We start from the raw sequence: 17,663 nt of genomic DNA on the forward strand, positions 1-17,663 counted from the left end.
GCGCTGAGTTGAGTTGAGCCGAGTGCGAGGCGAGAAGTGTCGCGACAGGGCCGCGGCGATAAGCGGCAAGCGTTTTAGCGTGGCCGCCTTCCAGATCGCTAGATGGACCGTGGGGGAAAAGGGCGGGAGCTGAGAGTCAAGCTCGATGCAAATGGTCTCGACCCCTGCCACTTACAGCGGGTTTCTGCGCGGGTTTAAGAATGTCTCCGTGTCATCAAGGTGCAACTCGGGCTTCTGAAAGTCCCGTCCCGGCTCGACCACGGGAGACAATAAAATGCAAATCTACGTTCAGCCTCTGGCTGATATAAGCGAGACAGTCTTTCTATATTTAATCCTGTCCAAACCTCCTCGTTGTGGTGTATTTCATGTTGCTGCTACTTGGTCCAATACCATGAAAGAGGGAACCCCCCTCGATCTGGACTGCGGTATTTGCGCTTTACACATTGATGTGTTTACAACCCTCACCAAGAGTGATGTTGTCTTTCTTCCGATCACTCTTACTCTAGAGCAGAAGCAACGGCAAGCATCCGATGATATAAGGTAATCTGCAATCTAATTTGCAATCCTGTGTCCTCCAGCTTCTCCGGAATTAGGAAGTATTATGGAAGCAACTAAGAAGCAGCGCAACCAAGATGCATCGAACGCTTAAAAGAGGGCTCGGCAGGTACAGCAACGAGGGGTCGTCTTGGGGGTGACTGAGAAATGACTTGGCACCGAGATGGAGAAGACCCATTTGGATTGATTGAATGAATGCCATTATCATGTAAATGTAAGTACCTGGCAGAGGCGGCCATTAGGGATCCGACACGCTTTCCGCAAGCACGACGTAGCACTGGCTAGCCCGCATGGATGGATCTACAAGGAGCAAGGCGCAAAGAGCAAGGAGCAGGATAAGCATGGGCGGGTAAGAAAGCATGGTGGGAGCCGCCGCCACGTCATTGCGTCATCGTATCGTGAAGGAGCAAAAAGCAGCAGCGGGGAGGCGAGCAGCCTGTAGCAGCCGTAGAGGCGAGCTAGGGTGCGAGCTCTAAACCTGATGAACAGCTTGGGAGGGACGACCTCCCGGTTTTTTCCCATTCGCCCAATCCCATTTCATTCCTGGCCGTCACATGTGCATAGATCTTCAACCTCCATCCAACACGCACAAGAGAATCTTTCTCATATTCCATTCTTTGCTGCATTCTGTCTCGGGCAGCATCAATTCCCGTATCTGAACACCCACTACTCTACAGCTTGCTACTCCAAACACCGCAAACATCACCAGTGAGTGCCCACCATGCTCCTCCCCCAGATTCAATTCAACCTATCATCATCCGATCCGAACCCAACTGACTTGCCAATTAGTGTCGTACGCAGACATTGCCGCCTCTGGCCCCAAGCAGACGCCCCAGGAGGTATGAGCGTTTTCCCCGTATTGTCTTTTGTCATCGGTCTCTGCAACGGATAGAGCTATGGCCAGGCCAGTTGTCAGTTGCGGTGAAGGCTGGTGCTTTTCTGGGTCTTCGATGTTTGCGCGCATTATGTCGCGTGGCTCGCAACTTTGTCTGTCTCCATTGACTCGTTCTAATAACTGTTGTCCAGGCCGCCGCCCCTCAGCCTCCGGAGATTGTCTCCACCGAGTCGGCCAGCACTTCGTCTTTGGTTGACGTCGACACCCCGTCAGTTCGCACCGTCCCCTCGGACTTCGGTGAGCAGGACATCCAGACCGAGACGCAAGCCGCACGCCGCGACCGCGAGGAGGAGCAGCGCCGTGCCGAGGCCGATCTCGCCAAGAAGAAGGCTGCTGGCAAAGCCCGCAGGGCCGACAGCTTCCTGACCAAATGGTTCGGAGAGATGAACGACGGTGCTAGCACTGCGCTTGTCATCAGCAACCTCGTTGGTGTCGTCGGCTTGAGTGGTTTCTTGGGATACAAGGCCTGGGACCTGCATGCACGAAACCGCCTCAGCTGGCAGAGCGTTGGTCTTGGTCTTGGCATCATGGGCGTCGTTGGAGCTGTCGAAGGGGTTTTCGGAAGGTAAGTTTTGGACCGCGCCAATGCTTTGTGACATATGCGCAGTCTGCTGACACCAAACCCAGATACCTCTACAAGGGCAAGAAGAGCCAGTCCTAGTTGGCCATGTACTATACAATTGTATAAATCCCGGTTCTGCATGCCTCTAAGGAACAGAGCCGTACTTGGCCAGGAGTTGTTTTGGGTTTATTCGGTGTCTCTACTCTCTGCATTTCAATCTGCATTAGTCCCCATCATGCGCTGTAGTCGGTTCTGCAACCCTTGGTACTAATTTCATGAATTCAACTCAACTTGGAACGCCGACCTGGTACTTGCCGACGACGCATTCTCATGGCATCTGCTGGCCGCCCGCTGGATCGCGAGACTCGCCCGAGCTTTCGACGTGCAACAATGACATGCCCTAAAATTTCGGCACTATAGCCTTTACCCCCCCCGGTTGCATCACTCTTGGTCTAGTGCGCCATGCTTTGTTGCTGCGTGCCTAATGCGCAAGACAAAGCCGCAACTGTCATTCATTGCCGAAGAAGCTTTGTCTTACAAAGATGGCTCCGGAAGTGACAGCCAGGAATGCAACTGGCAGCCTGAAAACAGTCGACATCAAATGCTGCGGATCTTGACCTGATCTTCTAATACTCGATCATAGCCATCTACTTCATACAACAAAATAGGTTTCTGATGAGAATCGTGAGACCACCCTGCTAACAAGGCAATATAGCAGCAGCCGGATTTCACATACTGCAAGTCCTTCACATTGTTACATCATGGCCGGTAACCCTAGTGGTGGGCAAAATGGTGGTGCCGCCGGAACGAAGAGACCTGCGGGCGGCAACCTTGGCAATGGCAATACCAAACGTGCGAACACCGGAATAATCGACGATATGATCAAGCTAGTCCCGGTCGACGATCTTCTGAATGTCGACTTCTTGGGCTTAAGCAAGCTTTACCACCGCCACGATAGGCAAGTCGGCGACCTAGGCAACCCCTTTCAAGCCGTCGAGCGCTGGGCGAGGCGCGCCCTCCCAAAGGCCCAGTGGGACTCTAACAAGCACGTGGGCCACTGGATGCGGTCCGAAAAGCTGGGCGTAGTTTATATGTTCAAGAACGGCTACTGCTACGACAACGGGCGAGAGTTCGTTACGGTTCCCGTGTATGGTCGGTGGCTCGAGTACCAGGGCTTCAAGCACTTCAAATCGGATGAGGGTGCGGAATGGTATACGATCTTGGACGCCGGGCTTCCCTCGTTCAGGACGGGCAATCCAGAGAGCCCCTTCCTCGATGTCGGCAGCTGGACGATGTCTCGATTTGGCAAGCCGGTCATCGTCGGCAAAGACAACAAGTTCTACCAGTCGGTCCTGGATGCTTTTCGCGAGCGAAACCCGGCCACGATCACTAATGACGGGGAGAACGAGAAGATCGAGGAGATCGAGGTACCGATAAAGAGCCTTACTATGACCAACGAGTTGGAGCTGGAGCCTCCGCGGCCATATTACCGGGATATGGAGGAGTATGGGCCTTATCTGCGCCTCCTTGGGGGGTCTCATAAACATACAGCGTCACAGCAGCCAACAGAGTCTCCAGAGGTCGTAATGGGAGAGTCGGAGCATGGCGAAGCGACGCACAAAGACACGTCTGCAACAGGAAAGCCCAGCGGAAACGACCAATATGCCACGAGCGAGGAAACCCACCCTCCGCCCAGCCCACCTGTGCCCCATACCCCGAAAACACCAGAGGAGCCTGGTGAGACTACCGCCAAAATCGGCCAGGGCTTGACGACGCCGGGCTCGGACAAATTTACCGGCGGGGCTATCGACAGCAAGACGTCCTCTGAGGGCACCCACACGCCAACTGGGAAGAAGACCGAGGAGGTACCGGGGACGACAGAAATCATTTACCGCCCCAATTCGTGGGACCTGCATACGCCAGAAAAGGAACAGAAGAGCACAACGCCCACACCCGGCACTAATACATCTGTCGCCGTTGATAACAAGGGAACCACGCCTACATCTAGCCAGACGACGGGAAAGAAGCATACTGCAGAGACAACAGGATCCGTGCAAATTTCTAACAATTTCCCCACGGCAAGCACTGGCCATGGTTTCGGTTCAATAGTACCTCACCCAACTGGCACCCAAGTACAGCAACCTGGGACCACAGGCTCTTCGCCTAATGCCAATGTGGCACATACCGAGAAAAGCACAACCGGGGCCGCGAACACCAATGCTAAGACCGGAGCTCAGGCTTTCGCTCAAGAACGGGCCACTATCGAAGCCCAGATTGCTGCTGAACTCGCGGATAGGGAGGCTCTCAAATCCCAATCGAATAGCGGAAGCCATGCTATCACTGAAGAAGAGGCCACTATCGAAGCTCAGCTTGCTGCTGAACTCAAGCTCCAACTCGCTACTGCGACTGCGACTGCTGCTGAACTCGCGGACAGGGAGGCTCTCGAATCCCAATCGAACACCGGAAGCCAACCCCCTGTCGAAGGTGGTGCCATTGCGCAAGCCGCCCTAATCGACAGCTCTTGCAAACCGTTCAGCGTCGAAGCTCAGGAGGCCTTCAAACATTTCGTAGAAAACGAAGCCAAGAAAGATGCCGTCAATCCCGATGAGGTTAATGCTAGAACTCAGACTTCGCCCAAAGATCAGTCAAAGGTAAAACCCGAGGAACTGCATGGACAAAGCCAGCGTCTATCTTTCGGTGTCGAGTTTGAGTTCGTAATGCCCGTGGTCCTGGAAGAGTGGCTCAATGGTTCGGATATAGACGAGGAGCTGCTTCCGGCTCTAAATGTCCTCCCTCTTAGCCTTGATGTTAGAATGTCCAGACGCAATTTTGACTATGAAGTGAACGAATATGCCGAGTCGAACATGCGGGAAAGGTGGGTGGACAAGCAAATCCTCGCCACCTTGATCAGCCTTGGCGTACCTGTCATTGACGACAGCGGCAGGGGTGACAAGGGGCCCAACGTATTGGTCAACGCGCACCCGAAGGCTGAGAATATATCCTCCGATCGGGCGTATTGGGGCTGGAAAATCCAAAGCGACGATTCAGTCGAAATTCCGAGTCGCGTCAGCGCCGCGTACAGTTTCCGCAAAACGCACTGGATCGGCGTCGAGCTGGTCTCGCCCGCCTACTGGGCGACGCCCAAGAACCTCGGCGAGGTCCGCCGCGTCCTCCGTGGCCTCTCGAGCAAGCTGTGCTTCGTGACGCCCGAGACCTCGGGCCTGCACGTGCACGTCGGCCGCGGCAAGTCCTCGTTCAGCCTCGCGGAGCTCAAGCGCCTCGCCGGCCTCTGCTACGCCGCGGGCCCCTTGCTCTCGCAGCTCCACCCGGCGTCGCGGCACGTGAACCAATGGTGCAAGAGCAACCGGTTCTACTCGAGCCTCGCCCACGGCATGAACACGGAGAACGCCATCGTCGGACGAAGGTCGCCCTGGATCACCTGCAGCATCGTCCGCCAGGGCGGCCTCCCACAGGAGCCCCTGGCCAACCCGCAGCGCCTGGGCGGGGCGACCAAGGAGTCGGGCCAGCGGCCGGCCGACACGCCGCGGTTCAAGCGGGCTATCAAGCGCGGTGAGCTGCCCTCCGAGGCCTTCTCGCAAGACAAATACGAGAACCAATGGCTGGACGACATGACCAAGGGAGTCGGGGAGAGTGGGAAACCGCCGCCGCCGCGCGCCATCGACTCGGCCATTGACGAGTTGTGGCGGGCGCCGACCGCCTCCGACCTGGTGAACTTGTTCCAGGGCTTGGGCGACCGGTTCTTCGCGTATAATTTCACGCGGTACATGTGCGAGGACTACGTCGGAAACCTCGCCAGCGTCAAGTCCTACCCGGCCGGCCTGGAGAGCAGCAGCAACAGCAGCGGGCCCGAGAACGGCGGCGAGCACGGCTGCGAAAAGCGCTCGCGGACGGTCGAGTTCCGGCAGGCGGCGGCGACGCTGGACCCGGACTCGATCGTGGCCTGGGTGCGGGTCGTGGTCAACCTGACGTGCGTGGCGGTGCACACGACGCACGACGAGTACGCGCGCCTCGTGCACTGCTGCGCCAAGGCCGAGCGCGAGCCGGCGTGGTACGACGCCTTCGACCTGCTCGTCGACCTCGACATGCCGCGCACCGCCCAGTTCATCCAGGACCGCATGCTGTCGCGGGCGAGCCGGACGCCCTGGGCCGCTTTGCCGCCCTAGTAGGCACACTGTTGGATCGTGAGAATTCGGCCACGGAGGCGGAGATTCAGAAGAACATCGCCGAGGGCAATCAGATGGGGGCTAGGAAGAAGAAGAAATGAGGGAAGGAGTCGACCGACACGGCGAGAAGGAAGTTGCTCTAGCTATGCGAGGTTCTCTTTTGCGCCTTTTGTTTTAGAGCTATGTTTCGTGTACAGTACGGCAACTACTACACATCAATGTTACCCGTTATGTCTGCTTCATGCTATCGGAGCCTCGTGCAGCCCCTGAAACTCCTGGTAGTCACGATGTTTGGAATGGGCGGCGCGCATAGGTGGAAGAAGCGAATGGAAGAAGAAGGGCACGAGCGAGAGCAGTGCGTCCCAGTATATGATTGTTTCCATTGAACCCCCTTGGCCGATTGAATGGATCGAGGATTACGGACGACGCGTTTCTATGCTTTGAGAGTTGCCCAGCGCCATCATGTAGATTTCCTCTGTGGTTCCAGAAAGGGGCTGTGGAGCTGCAGGACGGAGTGAGCACTCATATCACACTCTGCGATACAGCATGTTGGGTTGGTTGAGTCCGGCATGAACCGATCATGCAGGCGCGTAGATCCTTACTGCTTGATTGCTTGACTACTTTGTGGCACAGCGGCGCGTGTAAGCGCCGTGATTGCCGATGGCCCGGATCCGGCACAGGCGCCCTCCTCCTCCTGCAACAACCAACCGGCGGCAACTCATAACACATCCGCATTCTTTGGAACATTCATCAGACGAATCTCTCCTACACTTTGATTTCAATGTCAATCCAGAAGTCATTTTTAGTTGTTGTTTTCGACTCGACATCTCAACAGACCCAATCGCAGCTTCAACCCGAGATTTACCATCCCTACCATCATTGCATTCGATACGGCTTGTGCGTATTCTCACTACACAAACCATGGCAACCGCAACAAGCAAGGCTGGCGCAAACGAGCCAGAGATCAACCCGAATGCCCAACTGCAGTCATACTACCAGTCGCTAGAGTCCAGGGTCGGGTACAGGCTTATGCTCGGCGGCACACGACACTTTGGATACTGGCATCATGACACCCACTGGCCATTTCCCTTCTCTAAAGGCTTACGCAACATGGAGGACAAGATGGCTGAAGCCTTAGCACTCCCTGCCGGCTCCAAGGTCCTCGATGCCGGTTGCGGCGTCGGCCATGTTGCTTTGCGCATGGCAAAAGCCCACGGATTGCACGTCAAAGCCATCGATGTCACGGAACATCATGTCGCCAAGGCACGGCGCAACATCAAGCGCTCCGGGCTACCGGACGAGGTTGTCAGTGCGCAGGGGATGGACTACCATCATCTAGAGGCCTTCGCGGACGGGTCCTTTGATGGCGTATACACGATGGAGACCCTCGTGCACGCGACAGACCCCAAACGTGTTCTCGAGGGGTTCTACCGCCTGCTCAAGCCCGGCGGTCGCCTCGTGCAGTTCGAGTACGAGCACGACCCCTTCCAGGAGGCCAGCAAGGGCCTCGCAGACTCGATGGTCAAGATCAACCAGTACTCGGCCATGCCCACCAACGCCGTCTCGCACCCGGCCGTCTTGAAGGGGATGATCGAAGAGGCGGGCTTCGAGGACGTCACCGTGCGCGACTACTCGGAGAACATCCGGCCCATGACGCGCGCCTTCTTCATGCTTGCCATCGTGCCGTACTTTTTCGTGCGGCTGTTCGGGTTAGAGCACCACTTCATCAACACGGTCGCTGGCGTTGAGTCCTACCGCGGACGCGACCATTGGCGCTATGTGGCGATTTCTGCCACAAAGCCGGGAGGAACCGAAGAGGTCGCAACGACTAGGTAGCGACAGACTGCATGCATGTGGGCGCGCGCCGAGGTTGTGTCTTCTTGACTCATGGAAATGCTGTGGATTTCATTGGGAAAACTTTTGCCGAATTGATACTGTATCTGGGTCGTTCGAATTTATTATCCGTCGGACTTTAGCAAGGATTCGACAAGCAGAAAAAAAATGCCAATGGCGGTGTCGAAAGGACAATAGATTGCAGCGACATGCGGCAGCCGGCTCGATACCCGTCGCCAATGCGACTGCAATATTCGTTACCTTCCGAAGATAGCGTCCGCGAGTGCGGAAAGCAGGTTTCGCAGCCTGCCTTCTGGCCTGCCCGTCCAGTCCAACCCTTGTCTCCTGGCATTGACCCTTTAATGCGCCCCGGCAGTGCAGAAATGCGGATGGCAGGGCTTGACAGGCAGACAGGGGCACCCCCTCGTAGGATGGCCCCAAAATAACCCACGGAGTCTGGACCCAATCCGGACGCTATTGTCAGGGGTCGCTGACTCGTCACGTAGTATACCGCACCCTACACCATGCAAGCACGCCGAGGTGCCTGCCGGGATGGAGATGGGAGAGTCGTCGCTTGCTCCGAAATGTCCGTTCATTTCGCGCCTATATATATGACGATGCCGGTGCAGTTGCTTTGGTGAAGGAGCATCCAGCCATCCAGCACTTTGCAGCATCCAGCTCTAACTATCGTCTCTCTTTTTCTGTCTGCATATCTAACCACCAGTCTATCTTTTACAACCTGCACCATGCGGTCCACCGCAGCAATCATCGTTTCCGTTGCGGCTTGCGTCGCCGCTGTCCCCGTCAACGACCATGTTTGGCAGGCCCCTTCGGCATCTGACAGTAAGTACTCGAATTGCCCGAACCGAACTTGGCATGGAAACGACTGACAGATCTCGGCACAGAGCGCAGCCCTTGTCCCATGTTGAACTCACTGGCCAACTCGGGCTACATTGCTCGGAACGGGCTCAACATCTCCGTGTCCGACTTCAGCACCGCGCTGCTGGAAGTCACCAACCTGGACCCCGCGGCCACGAAGCTGGTGACAGCGGTGGGCATCAAGGCCTCGACCACGGGCTACGCCGACACGCTGAACCTGGACGACCTGGACAAGCACGGCGTCATCGAGCACGACGCCAGCCTCAGCCGCGCCGACTGGCAGAACGGCGACGGCGACAGCCACGCCTTCAACAAGGAGCTCTGGGCCGACACCCTGGCCCACTTCCCCGACGACACCATCTCCATCAAGCAGATGGCCGCGGCCCGCGCCGGCGCCATCGCCCGCTCCAATGCGAGCCACCCGGACACCTTCACCTACGGCGCCGCCCAGGTCCAGGGCAGCCTGCTCGAGTGCGCGCTGGGCCTGGCCGTCTTCGGCAGCGCCACTGACGGGAATGCTAACAAGGCGCACCTCCGGGTTCTCTTTGGTATGTGTATCTATCTCTCTTTCTCCTTGCAATTGTGATTGCGAGTATTTTTCTTTTGCCCCGAGCCGGTTGACTGACTGTTGTCTACTACAGAGGAGGAGCGCCTGCCGTTCGAGGAGGGCTGGGTCAAGCCGAAGAACGTCATCACCTCTGCGGACGCTCAAGGCCTGGCGGCCAAGGTTCTTGCGGCGACTGCCTAGAGCGATAAACCCCCTGGATATATCGTCAAAGTGTCTCTACAGGCCTTGGAAAGGTTGCGATACACGTATCCACACGGGTTTATGTCACTTATGGGCAACGAGCGTTACGTAGATCAATATAACGAGTGATGTGCTATAGAACAAAAAGTACTCGAAGCTGCTGCTATGTTGACTACAAGGGACCAATAACCAAATGATGGATGCGTGTTGTGTCACATTGGGCTAGCAGTATCATGTTTCATTGGATTGATAGAGTGACAGGCGACGCTCAGTTATCACCGACTTGTTCATCGATTCAATGCATTGATCCCAAAGATTTTCATTAGAAATGAAGCGATAATCCGCTTAAGTAGTGACTGCGTTGGACTTCAGCCTACCGCTGGAAAGACTAGCCCCAGCCCCCCTATCCCCGTCGCTCGGCCACCCGACAACGCTCTCTCCTTCTCTCACAGCGGGGGCGCGTTCGGGTCCATCATGCACTGGTCGACGCGCATCAGCTGCTTGCCGGTGGCCTTGGCGATCTGGATGAACTGCTTGAGGTAGCCGACGGTGGAGGGGTAGAGGTAGTGCATGACGACGAGGTTGCCGCCCTTGTCGACGTCGCGCTTGAAGGCGTCGAGCTGCTTCTCGGGCGTGTCGGACTCGGCCCACAGCCAGTCCTCGACGTCGACGCTCCACTGCACGATGTACGGGTCGTCGATGACGGCCGCGAGGCGCTGGCGCATGCGCGCGCCCTCGGTCCCGAAGGGGGCGCGGAAGTAAGGAGTGTGCATGCCGTCGAACGTCGCGGCCACGGCCCGGATCATGTTGCTGTACTCCCAGTCGATCGAGGCCTCGTCCGGCAGGCCCTCGAGCGCAGGGTGCGTGTAGCTGTGCATGGCGACCTGGTGGCCGCGCGCCGCCATGTCGTTGTACAGGCTGCTCAGGTTGGTCGAGGGGTCCTGCAGCGCCGCGCCGACGGTGAAGAAGGTCACCTTGATGCCCTCGTCCTTGATCGTGTCCATGACCTGGCGCGCGAAGACCGGGTCGCCGTCGTCGATGGCGAAGGCGAACGAGTTGGGCCGCTTGCACGCGAAGACGAACTGGCCCGACGGCAGCTTCTCGGGCACCGTCCAGCCGCGCGGGACCTGGTTGACGATCTCGAGCTTGGAGAAGACGGTCGCGTCCGTGGTGTAGAAGCCCTTGAGCGCGAAGCCGACGAGGCGCTCGAAGTCGACACGGAAGTGGTTCATCGGGATGTAGATGTCGCCGCCGTCGCTGTACCGCGCCGCCTCGAGCGAGTCCCACGTCTCCGGGAAGGGCTGGATGCTCTCGTCGCACTTCTCGTTGTGCTGCTGCAGCGCGATGCTGAACTTGTTGCTGCCGCTGTAGGCGATGTGCAGGTAGGCGTCCTGCCAGTCTCGCATATCGCGGCACTTCCCGGTCAGCTGCGTGTTCCACATGAGGTCCGAGTCGTTGGTCTTGAGCGTCATCCTGTTGTTGCGGAAGGTCAAGTCGAGGCCCTCGTCACCGCCGTGCCATTCGCCGAGGGCGTTCGTGTTGGCATTCATGAACTGGTCGACTACTATGTTGGTCGCCCTGCTGGGCGGCGCTCCCACCGTCGCTGTTGGCTCCGACGGCTGAATCGGGGGTTTGACGACGAACTCCCGAACGGTGTCCCCGCAATACATTGCGAGAGGACCGAACGTCACAGGTCTTTTCAGGTTGGATATGTAGAACGTCTCGAACTTGGTCAAGTCGATACCCGAAAACTTGGAGAATGGGATGCTGTAGAGCCTCTCCGTGCCGTCGAATGTCCAGCCAAGTTGCCGGGTCGTTAAAGTCGCACTCTTCGTGTCCTCGGTTCCGCAAGCTCCTCTGGTCGAACCAAGCTGAACATCGAATTGAGAGCCTGCTGGGGCAGTGATCCTCAAGGAAATGCCTCCGTATGCCCGGACATCCATGCAGCCGACTTGCGAGTACCAATAGGAATCCGTGTTTTGTGGTGTGAAGGTCACCTTATTGTTCCGGACGACGACAGACTTCATGGTTCCATCGTCGCTGGAAGACTTCAGCAACGCATTGTAGTAGAGAAATGTGAGACGCGACTGAGACTCAAAGTCGTCGATAGCCAGGAGGCTACAATCGTCTTGTCGGGTAGCAAGCTCCGTTGTTCGCTCCCGCTCCTCAACCTCTCTTCTCTGTACCGCCGGAGGCCCTGGAGGCCCCGTTGGCTTTGGAGGTCCTGGAGGAGCAGTAGGTCTGGGTACTCTATCCCAATCATCATAATCGTCGTCATCATCACCATCGCAATCCCAATCCCACCAGCGACAAGTCGAAGTCGGCCTGCGCGTAGTGGTTCGGCGGGTTGTCGTTCTGCGCGTGGTAGTGGGTGGCGGTGGAGGCGCGGGAGGTGAAACTGTGACCGTCACAGTGACGGTCGGGATAGGTGCCGTTGTGGTGGTTGTAGTCGGAACTAGAAGAGGTCGTGAGCCAGCTTGCACTTATATCCACCTGCTTCAGCTCTTTATACATACCTGGGTCAGTTGTAGGCGGCGGTGGTGGTGCTGGAGTACCACCGCAAAGGAGCTGGACATTGTCGAGTTGCCAGACACTATCGGTCCCCGTCAAGCCCTTGGAGAATCCATACCACAGGAAACCGACCACGCCGTCCAGATTGGCATCAGGCCACGAACTCAAGGGAACTTGGATGGTTTCCAAGGTACCGCTCAAACCGTCGATGGTGAAGTACGTGCTGTTGTATTCGGTCGTTCCTGGATCGCAGTTGGGTTGGGTTTGGATCTCCAGTGACACCGAGGCAGCTTCAGGGCCCTTGATGTCAAACGAGATGGTGTCATATCCCTGAGAAAGGGCAGTGGTGCATCCAAACTGCTCATATATGTACGACTCAACAGTCTCCGAGGGTGTAAAGGTCAGCACGCCCCCATCGACACTCGTAGCATTCATCGTGCCATCGTCTGCACCCCGACGTCAATAAGTGACAGGAAGGGGATGTTGGCGATATCAGCTTGCTTACCGCTTGTAGCTCCTTCCAGGCTGTTCAAGTTCTCGTTCCAGTGGCTGAAGTCGTCAATGACCAAAGCGGCTGTACATGCTTGGCCCTGCCTCTTGATAGGAGTAAGGGCAGCGACCGCACTGCCGAGGAGGCAAGTGCTGCTAATGATTAGGCCTACCAGCATGGTGGCTATGATATGCCTCGTAGCTGAATAGCTGAAATCGAGCTGGCTGAACTGCGCGACGGAAACAAGAGAGATCGATCGCCATGGCTGCAGCGAGCGACATATTCTATATACCTTTGCGATTTCCTTCTAGACCGGAATATGAGAACGCATTTCCAGGCACGCTGCGCAAGATTCGCATAGATTTGTGGATAAATGGACAGAGTAACCGGGGCAGGGACGCCGATTCTCATCCATCTGCATGCAGAAGTTGATTGCTACCCTTGCATTGCAGTATAGTCTGACTCTGTACATTCTGGCCATGGCTAGAACACGCAGACGGCGGCAGCAGTCCGAGGCACAAGGTGGACTCGAGTATTGCATGTCCAGCTAAGTAATACGAGAGTTGATGGAATGGTCGGCAGAAGGTCCCATGCGGTCGCTTCCTTGCCCTCGCTTGTCATATTGACAGCTCGTGGAATTGATATGCCGACGAGCAGAATCTGCTCCTTCGTCCTGTTTCCCTGTGTCTCCAGGAACATGTTGAGCCATTCGGGGCGCGATTGGATGGAACCCCCTTTGCCCTGCCCATCCTCGCTTCTGCATGCTGCTGCATTATTATCCTCCTCGCTTCAACCGTATATTAACCCTCCACAAGGTCCCGTCTTGGCAGAAAGCCTCGGCACTACTCTCCAGATTGGTCAAAACGAAGGAACGATTCATGGAGAAAAGGATACAGCAACCCAACAGTGATAATGTATTGTTTGAATCAGTATAGGGACTCGCGCAGTGGATTCCTGTATGCTGCAAAGAATTGGTGGCCTAACAAAAGCCACGGTCTCCAAGTTGCGATGCAGCGATTATTAGCTGTAGCACTACTGTGATATAGGACTGTTTGCTGGGTCACTGCCCTGCAGCCATCGAACGACATGGAATGATGAGAGTCTATGTCCAACCGAGGGGATTTGGGCTTGATATAGAAAACACCATCCTATATATAGCGCTTGTGCAATCGCCGCCGAGCCGACGGGAAAATTTGTAGCCATAGGTGTGAGTAGGCGGTTGAATGGCGGATGGTCTGTAAGAGCACGTAGGGGTTGATAAAAGCTTGTTTCGGAGAATTCCCATCATGACACACTCGGCGTCCTCACACATGCTTCTTTTGATGCCTCAGAAAGCCCGGGGAAGCTTTCTTTTGCCTGGGCAAATTCAACTGCCCCATCGTCGGGCTGCGAACGTCTTGAACCTTGAAGCCTCCAATAACCCCGTTATTGCGGCCAAGGAACCGATGTTGCGATCAAAACCATGCAGGGCCAGCAGCTCGCCCGTCTCCAACGACCGCCCTGCAAGCAAGGGATGACCAGAGAGCCACCCAACAAGCCCACCCTATTTGCCGGCTGTCCAGGCTCGCAGCTCGCAATGCAATGCAGGCCGCCATGCACCGGCAGATTACGCGGCTGAATTGACTTTGCACCGCAGCCCCATCACGGATTGATGGGAAATTCCGGCGAGAAGCCGCTGAATGCAGACCGTGTTGAGTAAGTAAGCATAGAAGTAGGTACTTATTCAATAAATACTCTCGATATTTCGGGAGATTCTGGGGAAGGTCGTATCGATTCTAAGCGATGCTGCGGAAAATTTTAAAGGCTCTAGACCCCTCGCCAAATGCTACTTCCGCTTTTCAAAGTTCGGGGATTGACCGCGTGCAGATTCGTTGCCCGATGAGAGATGTTGGGTAGGCCTGGCATGAGTCGACTGGCTCTTCTCATGACAGCCTGGAGCACGACCTTCACAGCGTGGGATCGGAATACGCGACATACCCTATTTGGCTGTTCTAGCTAGGCCTTTGAAGGTACCCGGTCGAAGCGGTTGACGTGACGAAATATTGCACAGTGGGAGTGATGATTCTGGGCGTGCGTGAGGTCTGGAGTTCTGTTTAGGAGGAAATCTCCCCAAGCATTATAATTATAGTGGCCAATAAACACCGCCCCTCCAATGCATGCCGCAGCTCTATTCTAATCCCAGATAGAATTTGTTAGCCGAAATCGTTATTGGGTTTGCCGGAATCTACATCGTCGTCTTCATCAGTCGTTTGGCTTCGGAGAGGAGCAGCCTCAAGGGTTGCTGCCGTCGCGCCAGGCAGTCCCAGGGTGCTGATCCTCCTGCCTCTTTCATTCATAACCTCGCTCTCCTCGTCTACCGGCTCAGACCCCTCGTCGTCGCTGGAATTCTCTCCTTGATCGTTAGATTGGAGGTGCTGGTTCAGCTGGTGACCGATTTCGAGCATAAAAGCACTGGCCTCGGCAAAGTGGTCAATCCCCTGATCGTTCGGCAAATCACCATACGTCTTCCGGGCCTCGTTAAGGCACCGTTGCGCCTGTATGTATTTCGCCTGGGCCAGCCATGTTTCTGCACTAAGCGCGCTCCACATTGCCGACTTGCGCCGTCGAGCGCCCCAGGCATGAGTGCCCACGGCCTTCTTCGACGCGTAACAAACGGCAAGCCGTTCTTTGATGAGCGCATCACCGATTGGGCCTGCGATCCTGCTTTCCAGTAGACGGGTACCCCACTTAGCCGCCTCATCAACACTGGAGCCTCCCCGGAGGCGGAGCAGTTCAAGACCGAGTGTGAGACACCTGATCGCTCCGTACGGGGCCGTGCAACGGGTAAGGTACGAATAGAATGCAGCATCAAACATGGTGTCGATCGTCTCGGTGCGCGTCTTGGATGACATAGTCTGGGGCATTATCAACATACTGAGTGCAGCCATTTCGTTGGCAGCTGCGTGATACTTCCATGCTTTGTCGCCATGGAAATCGCTTCGGAGAATATCGTAAGTGGAATGTGCCAGCTTCCAGTCCCGGAGCATGAAACAATAATCAGCCAATTTCCTCATGATGGCCTCAGGTGCGTCCTGCCGATAGAACCCAAGCATGTCGTAATTGCTCGACCCCGGGCCGCCGCTGGATGACTTGGAGGTAGTTCCAAAACCCCAACGCCTTGTAAGACCCATTATCCGCCCAGTAACGCCCTTGCGCTTCGAGGCCACTTGGTCGTTCCACACCGAGACGTGACGCTCCATTGTCGGGATAATGGATTGCGTCACCATCTCACGTATAAAAGTGCGGATTGCCGTTGCGTCGGACTCGTATATGTAACGCGTGGGGACCTCAAAGTCCTCTTGGTTTTCATGCTTTCGCAGGTTTGCCAACTCCTCCGCCGCAGACATCCATTCACTCGTGGCAAGCGGTATGCTGTCGTCGTCTGTCGCCGCGCTTTGCGTACCCCTTATCCTTAGCAAGTGGCAGTGTAAACCTAGATTACGCTTCATTTGCTCGAATAATGACATGGACTTCGTAATGTCATCCTTCTCCTCGTCGTGCACGAGTACGTAATATCGCAGATACTCTGAGTCTACCCAGCTGGGCAGTCGCTTCTCGCCAGCGCTTGTATCATTGTAGAGACGCCGGAGAGTTTCTATGGGCGAGGGATTCCGGGAGCTTATGGCTATCACGCAAGCTACGGGATGCGCGAAGGTTTCATGCGGTACTAAGGGTAAACCAGAGAGCAGGCGGCGTAGGTACAAGGAATAGTACGGCGAGGGCGTCTCAGTGTCCAAGCCCTGTTTGGGGTCCAGAAGTTGGGGAGAGATACCGAACGACTCTTCGGCGTATGACAGATGGCGTTCCACGACGGCCTCGACATCTGCGCCGTTCCCGCCTCTTCTCCGGGTTTGCTGCGATCCTGTATCCTTTTCCGAAGAGCCGCCTACCTTTTCTGATTGTGCTGGTGACTTGATGTTGCTGTTCATGGGCTCCGGATGCTCTATGCCTTCTCCGTAGCGAACGAAGTGTACCGAATAGTCTTCATACGTGCGACTCAAGCCGTTACTGTCCCTAATGATAACCTTGCCTGCCACACGATCGCCAAACGGTCGTAGTATCTCCCACAGCCCAAGCTCGAAGCCCTTTTCTCGGAGAAGAAGGTCGGTATCTTCAGACGAATAGACAGCAACGTGCGGGACGAAGGCCTTGAGGATCAGATTGAGCGGGTCGCCTGGGCTGTCTCCGACGCCGTCCACGAGAGCAAGGGCATTGTTCGCAAAGCCACCGAATATAGAGCCAGCTGCGAGGCGAGAGACTGGCCGGCCGATGGGCGACTGCGAGCGCGAACCAGGCGGTGATAGGGTCGAAGCGTATAGGGAGGCCGCGGAGGGGGCGGACATTCGATAGGGCAGGGTGATCTCGGATCGGGCCCTGGGTGCGCCCTCGGCTAGGGAGTATCTGCTCTTCTGGGCCTGGAAAGCAGAGGCGGCCATTGGAGGTGATGGTATTGACTCGAGAGGCGAGTCATGATTGGAGGACGGCATGAAGTCGCTTTTGGTGCTCGGTATGTCTGAGGAAGGATTCAATGGCCGCAAAGTGGCCGTGGCATCTGCATCCAGCCGTAATTGGCGTGACGTACCCTAAATGCCAGGCCGGAGGGGCAACAGACGACAAGTGTGATCGCTCGTCAGGCTCGCCAAAGATGCACAAGAGCGACACGTAAATGCAGAGAGATACCGTCACAGCTTGGCAAGGATGATAGGGTCGCAGAGGAGATATCCTGGCCTTCCGCTCGAATCGATGGTCTCGTTCCGAGGTCGACGCTGGGAATAGTGACTAGTTATCGATATGCCACTAATTTCATTGATGCCCCATCAATGAAGATTACCTAAATTTAGGTACTGATCCCAGCATCGGAGACCGGGGTCGCAAACCTCCGACAATCTATCTCGAGCTGCACTACACACCATCTACCACAGCAACCATTGATATGAGCCTCCTAATGAGCGACAAGATGGAAATTT

The 17,663-nt window shown here is 56.0% G+C and overlaps 6 protein-coding genes across 6 annotated transcripts; 4 read left to right on the plus strand and 2 right to left on the minus strand.

The window, feature by feature from the left end:
• Positions 1 to 1,451: 1,451 nt before the first annotated feature.
• On the plus strand, positions 1,452 to 2,111 carry PG986_006205 (uncharacterized protein; the record flags this gene model as incomplete). Its single annotated transcript, XM_066842427.1, has 3 exons — positions 1,452 to 1,466; positions 1,582 to 2,015; positions 2,078 to 2,111. The coding sequence occupies 3 exons, from the start codon at positions 1,452 to 1,454 to the stop codon at positions 2,109 to 2,111; spliced, it is 483 nt and encodes a 160-aa protein (XP_066702289.1).
• A 662-nt stretch (positions 2,112 to 2,773) lies between these two features.
• Positions 2,774 to 6,196, plus strand: PG986_006206 (uncharacterized protein; the record flags this gene model as incomplete). Its single annotated transcript, XM_066842428.1, has 1 exon — positions 2,774 to 6,196. One exon carries the CDS (start codon positions 2,774 to 2,776, stop codon positions 6,194 to 6,196), a length of 3,423 nt encoding a protein of 1,140 aa, XP_066702290.1.
• Positions 6,197 to 7,117: 921 nt separating this feature from the next.
• PG986_006207 (uncharacterized protein) lies at positions 7,118 to 8,032 on the plus strand (the record flags this gene model as incomplete). Its single annotated transcript, XM_066842429.1, has 1 exon — positions 7,118 to 8,032. One exon carries the CDS (start codon positions 7,118 to 7,120, stop codon positions 8,030 to 8,032), a length of 915 nt encoding a protein of 304 aa, XP_066702291.1.
• A 743-nt stretch (positions 8,033 to 8,775) lies between these two features.
• Positions 8,776 to 9,656, plus strand: PG986_006208 (uncharacterized protein; the record flags this gene model as incomplete). The annotated part of the gene is made up of 3 exons (XM_066842430.1): positions 8,776 to 8,872; positions 8,935 to 9,456; positions 9,550 to 9,656. The coding sequence occupies 3 exons, from the start codon at positions 8,776 to 8,778 to the stop codon at positions 9,654 to 9,656; spliced, it is 726 nt and encodes a 241-aa protein (XP_066702292.1).
• A 446-nt stretch (positions 9,657 to 10,102) lies between these two features.
• On the minus strand, positions 10,103 to 12,835 carry PG986_006209 (uncharacterized protein; the record flags this gene model as incomplete). The annotated part of the gene is made up of 3 exons (XM_066842431.1): positions 10,103 to 11,774; positions 11,941 to 12,613; positions 12,673 to 12,835. 3 exons carry the CDS (start codon positions 12,833 to 12,835, stop codon positions 10,103 to 10,105), a joined length of 2,508 nt encoding a protein of 835 aa, XP_066702293.1.
• Positions 12,836 to 14,849: 2,014 nt separating this feature from the next.
• Positions 14,850 to 17,183, minus strand: PG986_006210 (uncharacterized protein; the record flags this gene model as incomplete). Its single annotated transcript, XM_066842432.1, has 1 exon — positions 14,850 to 17,183. The coding sequence occupies one exon, from the start codon at positions 17,181 to 17,183 to the stop codon at positions 14,850 to 14,852; it is 2,334 nt and encodes a 777-aa protein (XP_066702294.1).
• Positions 17,184 to 17,663: the final 480 nt, after the last annotated feature.

Source organism: Apiospora aurea (assembly GCF_038362705.1).
Source record: "Apiospora aurea strain CBS 24483 chromosome Unknown utg000004l_segment0_segment0, whole genome shotgun sequence".
In the NCBI taxonomy this organism is placed as follows: Eukaryota; Fungi; Ascomycota; class Sordariomycetes; order Amphisphaeriales; family Apiosporaceae; genus Apiospora; species Apiospora aurea.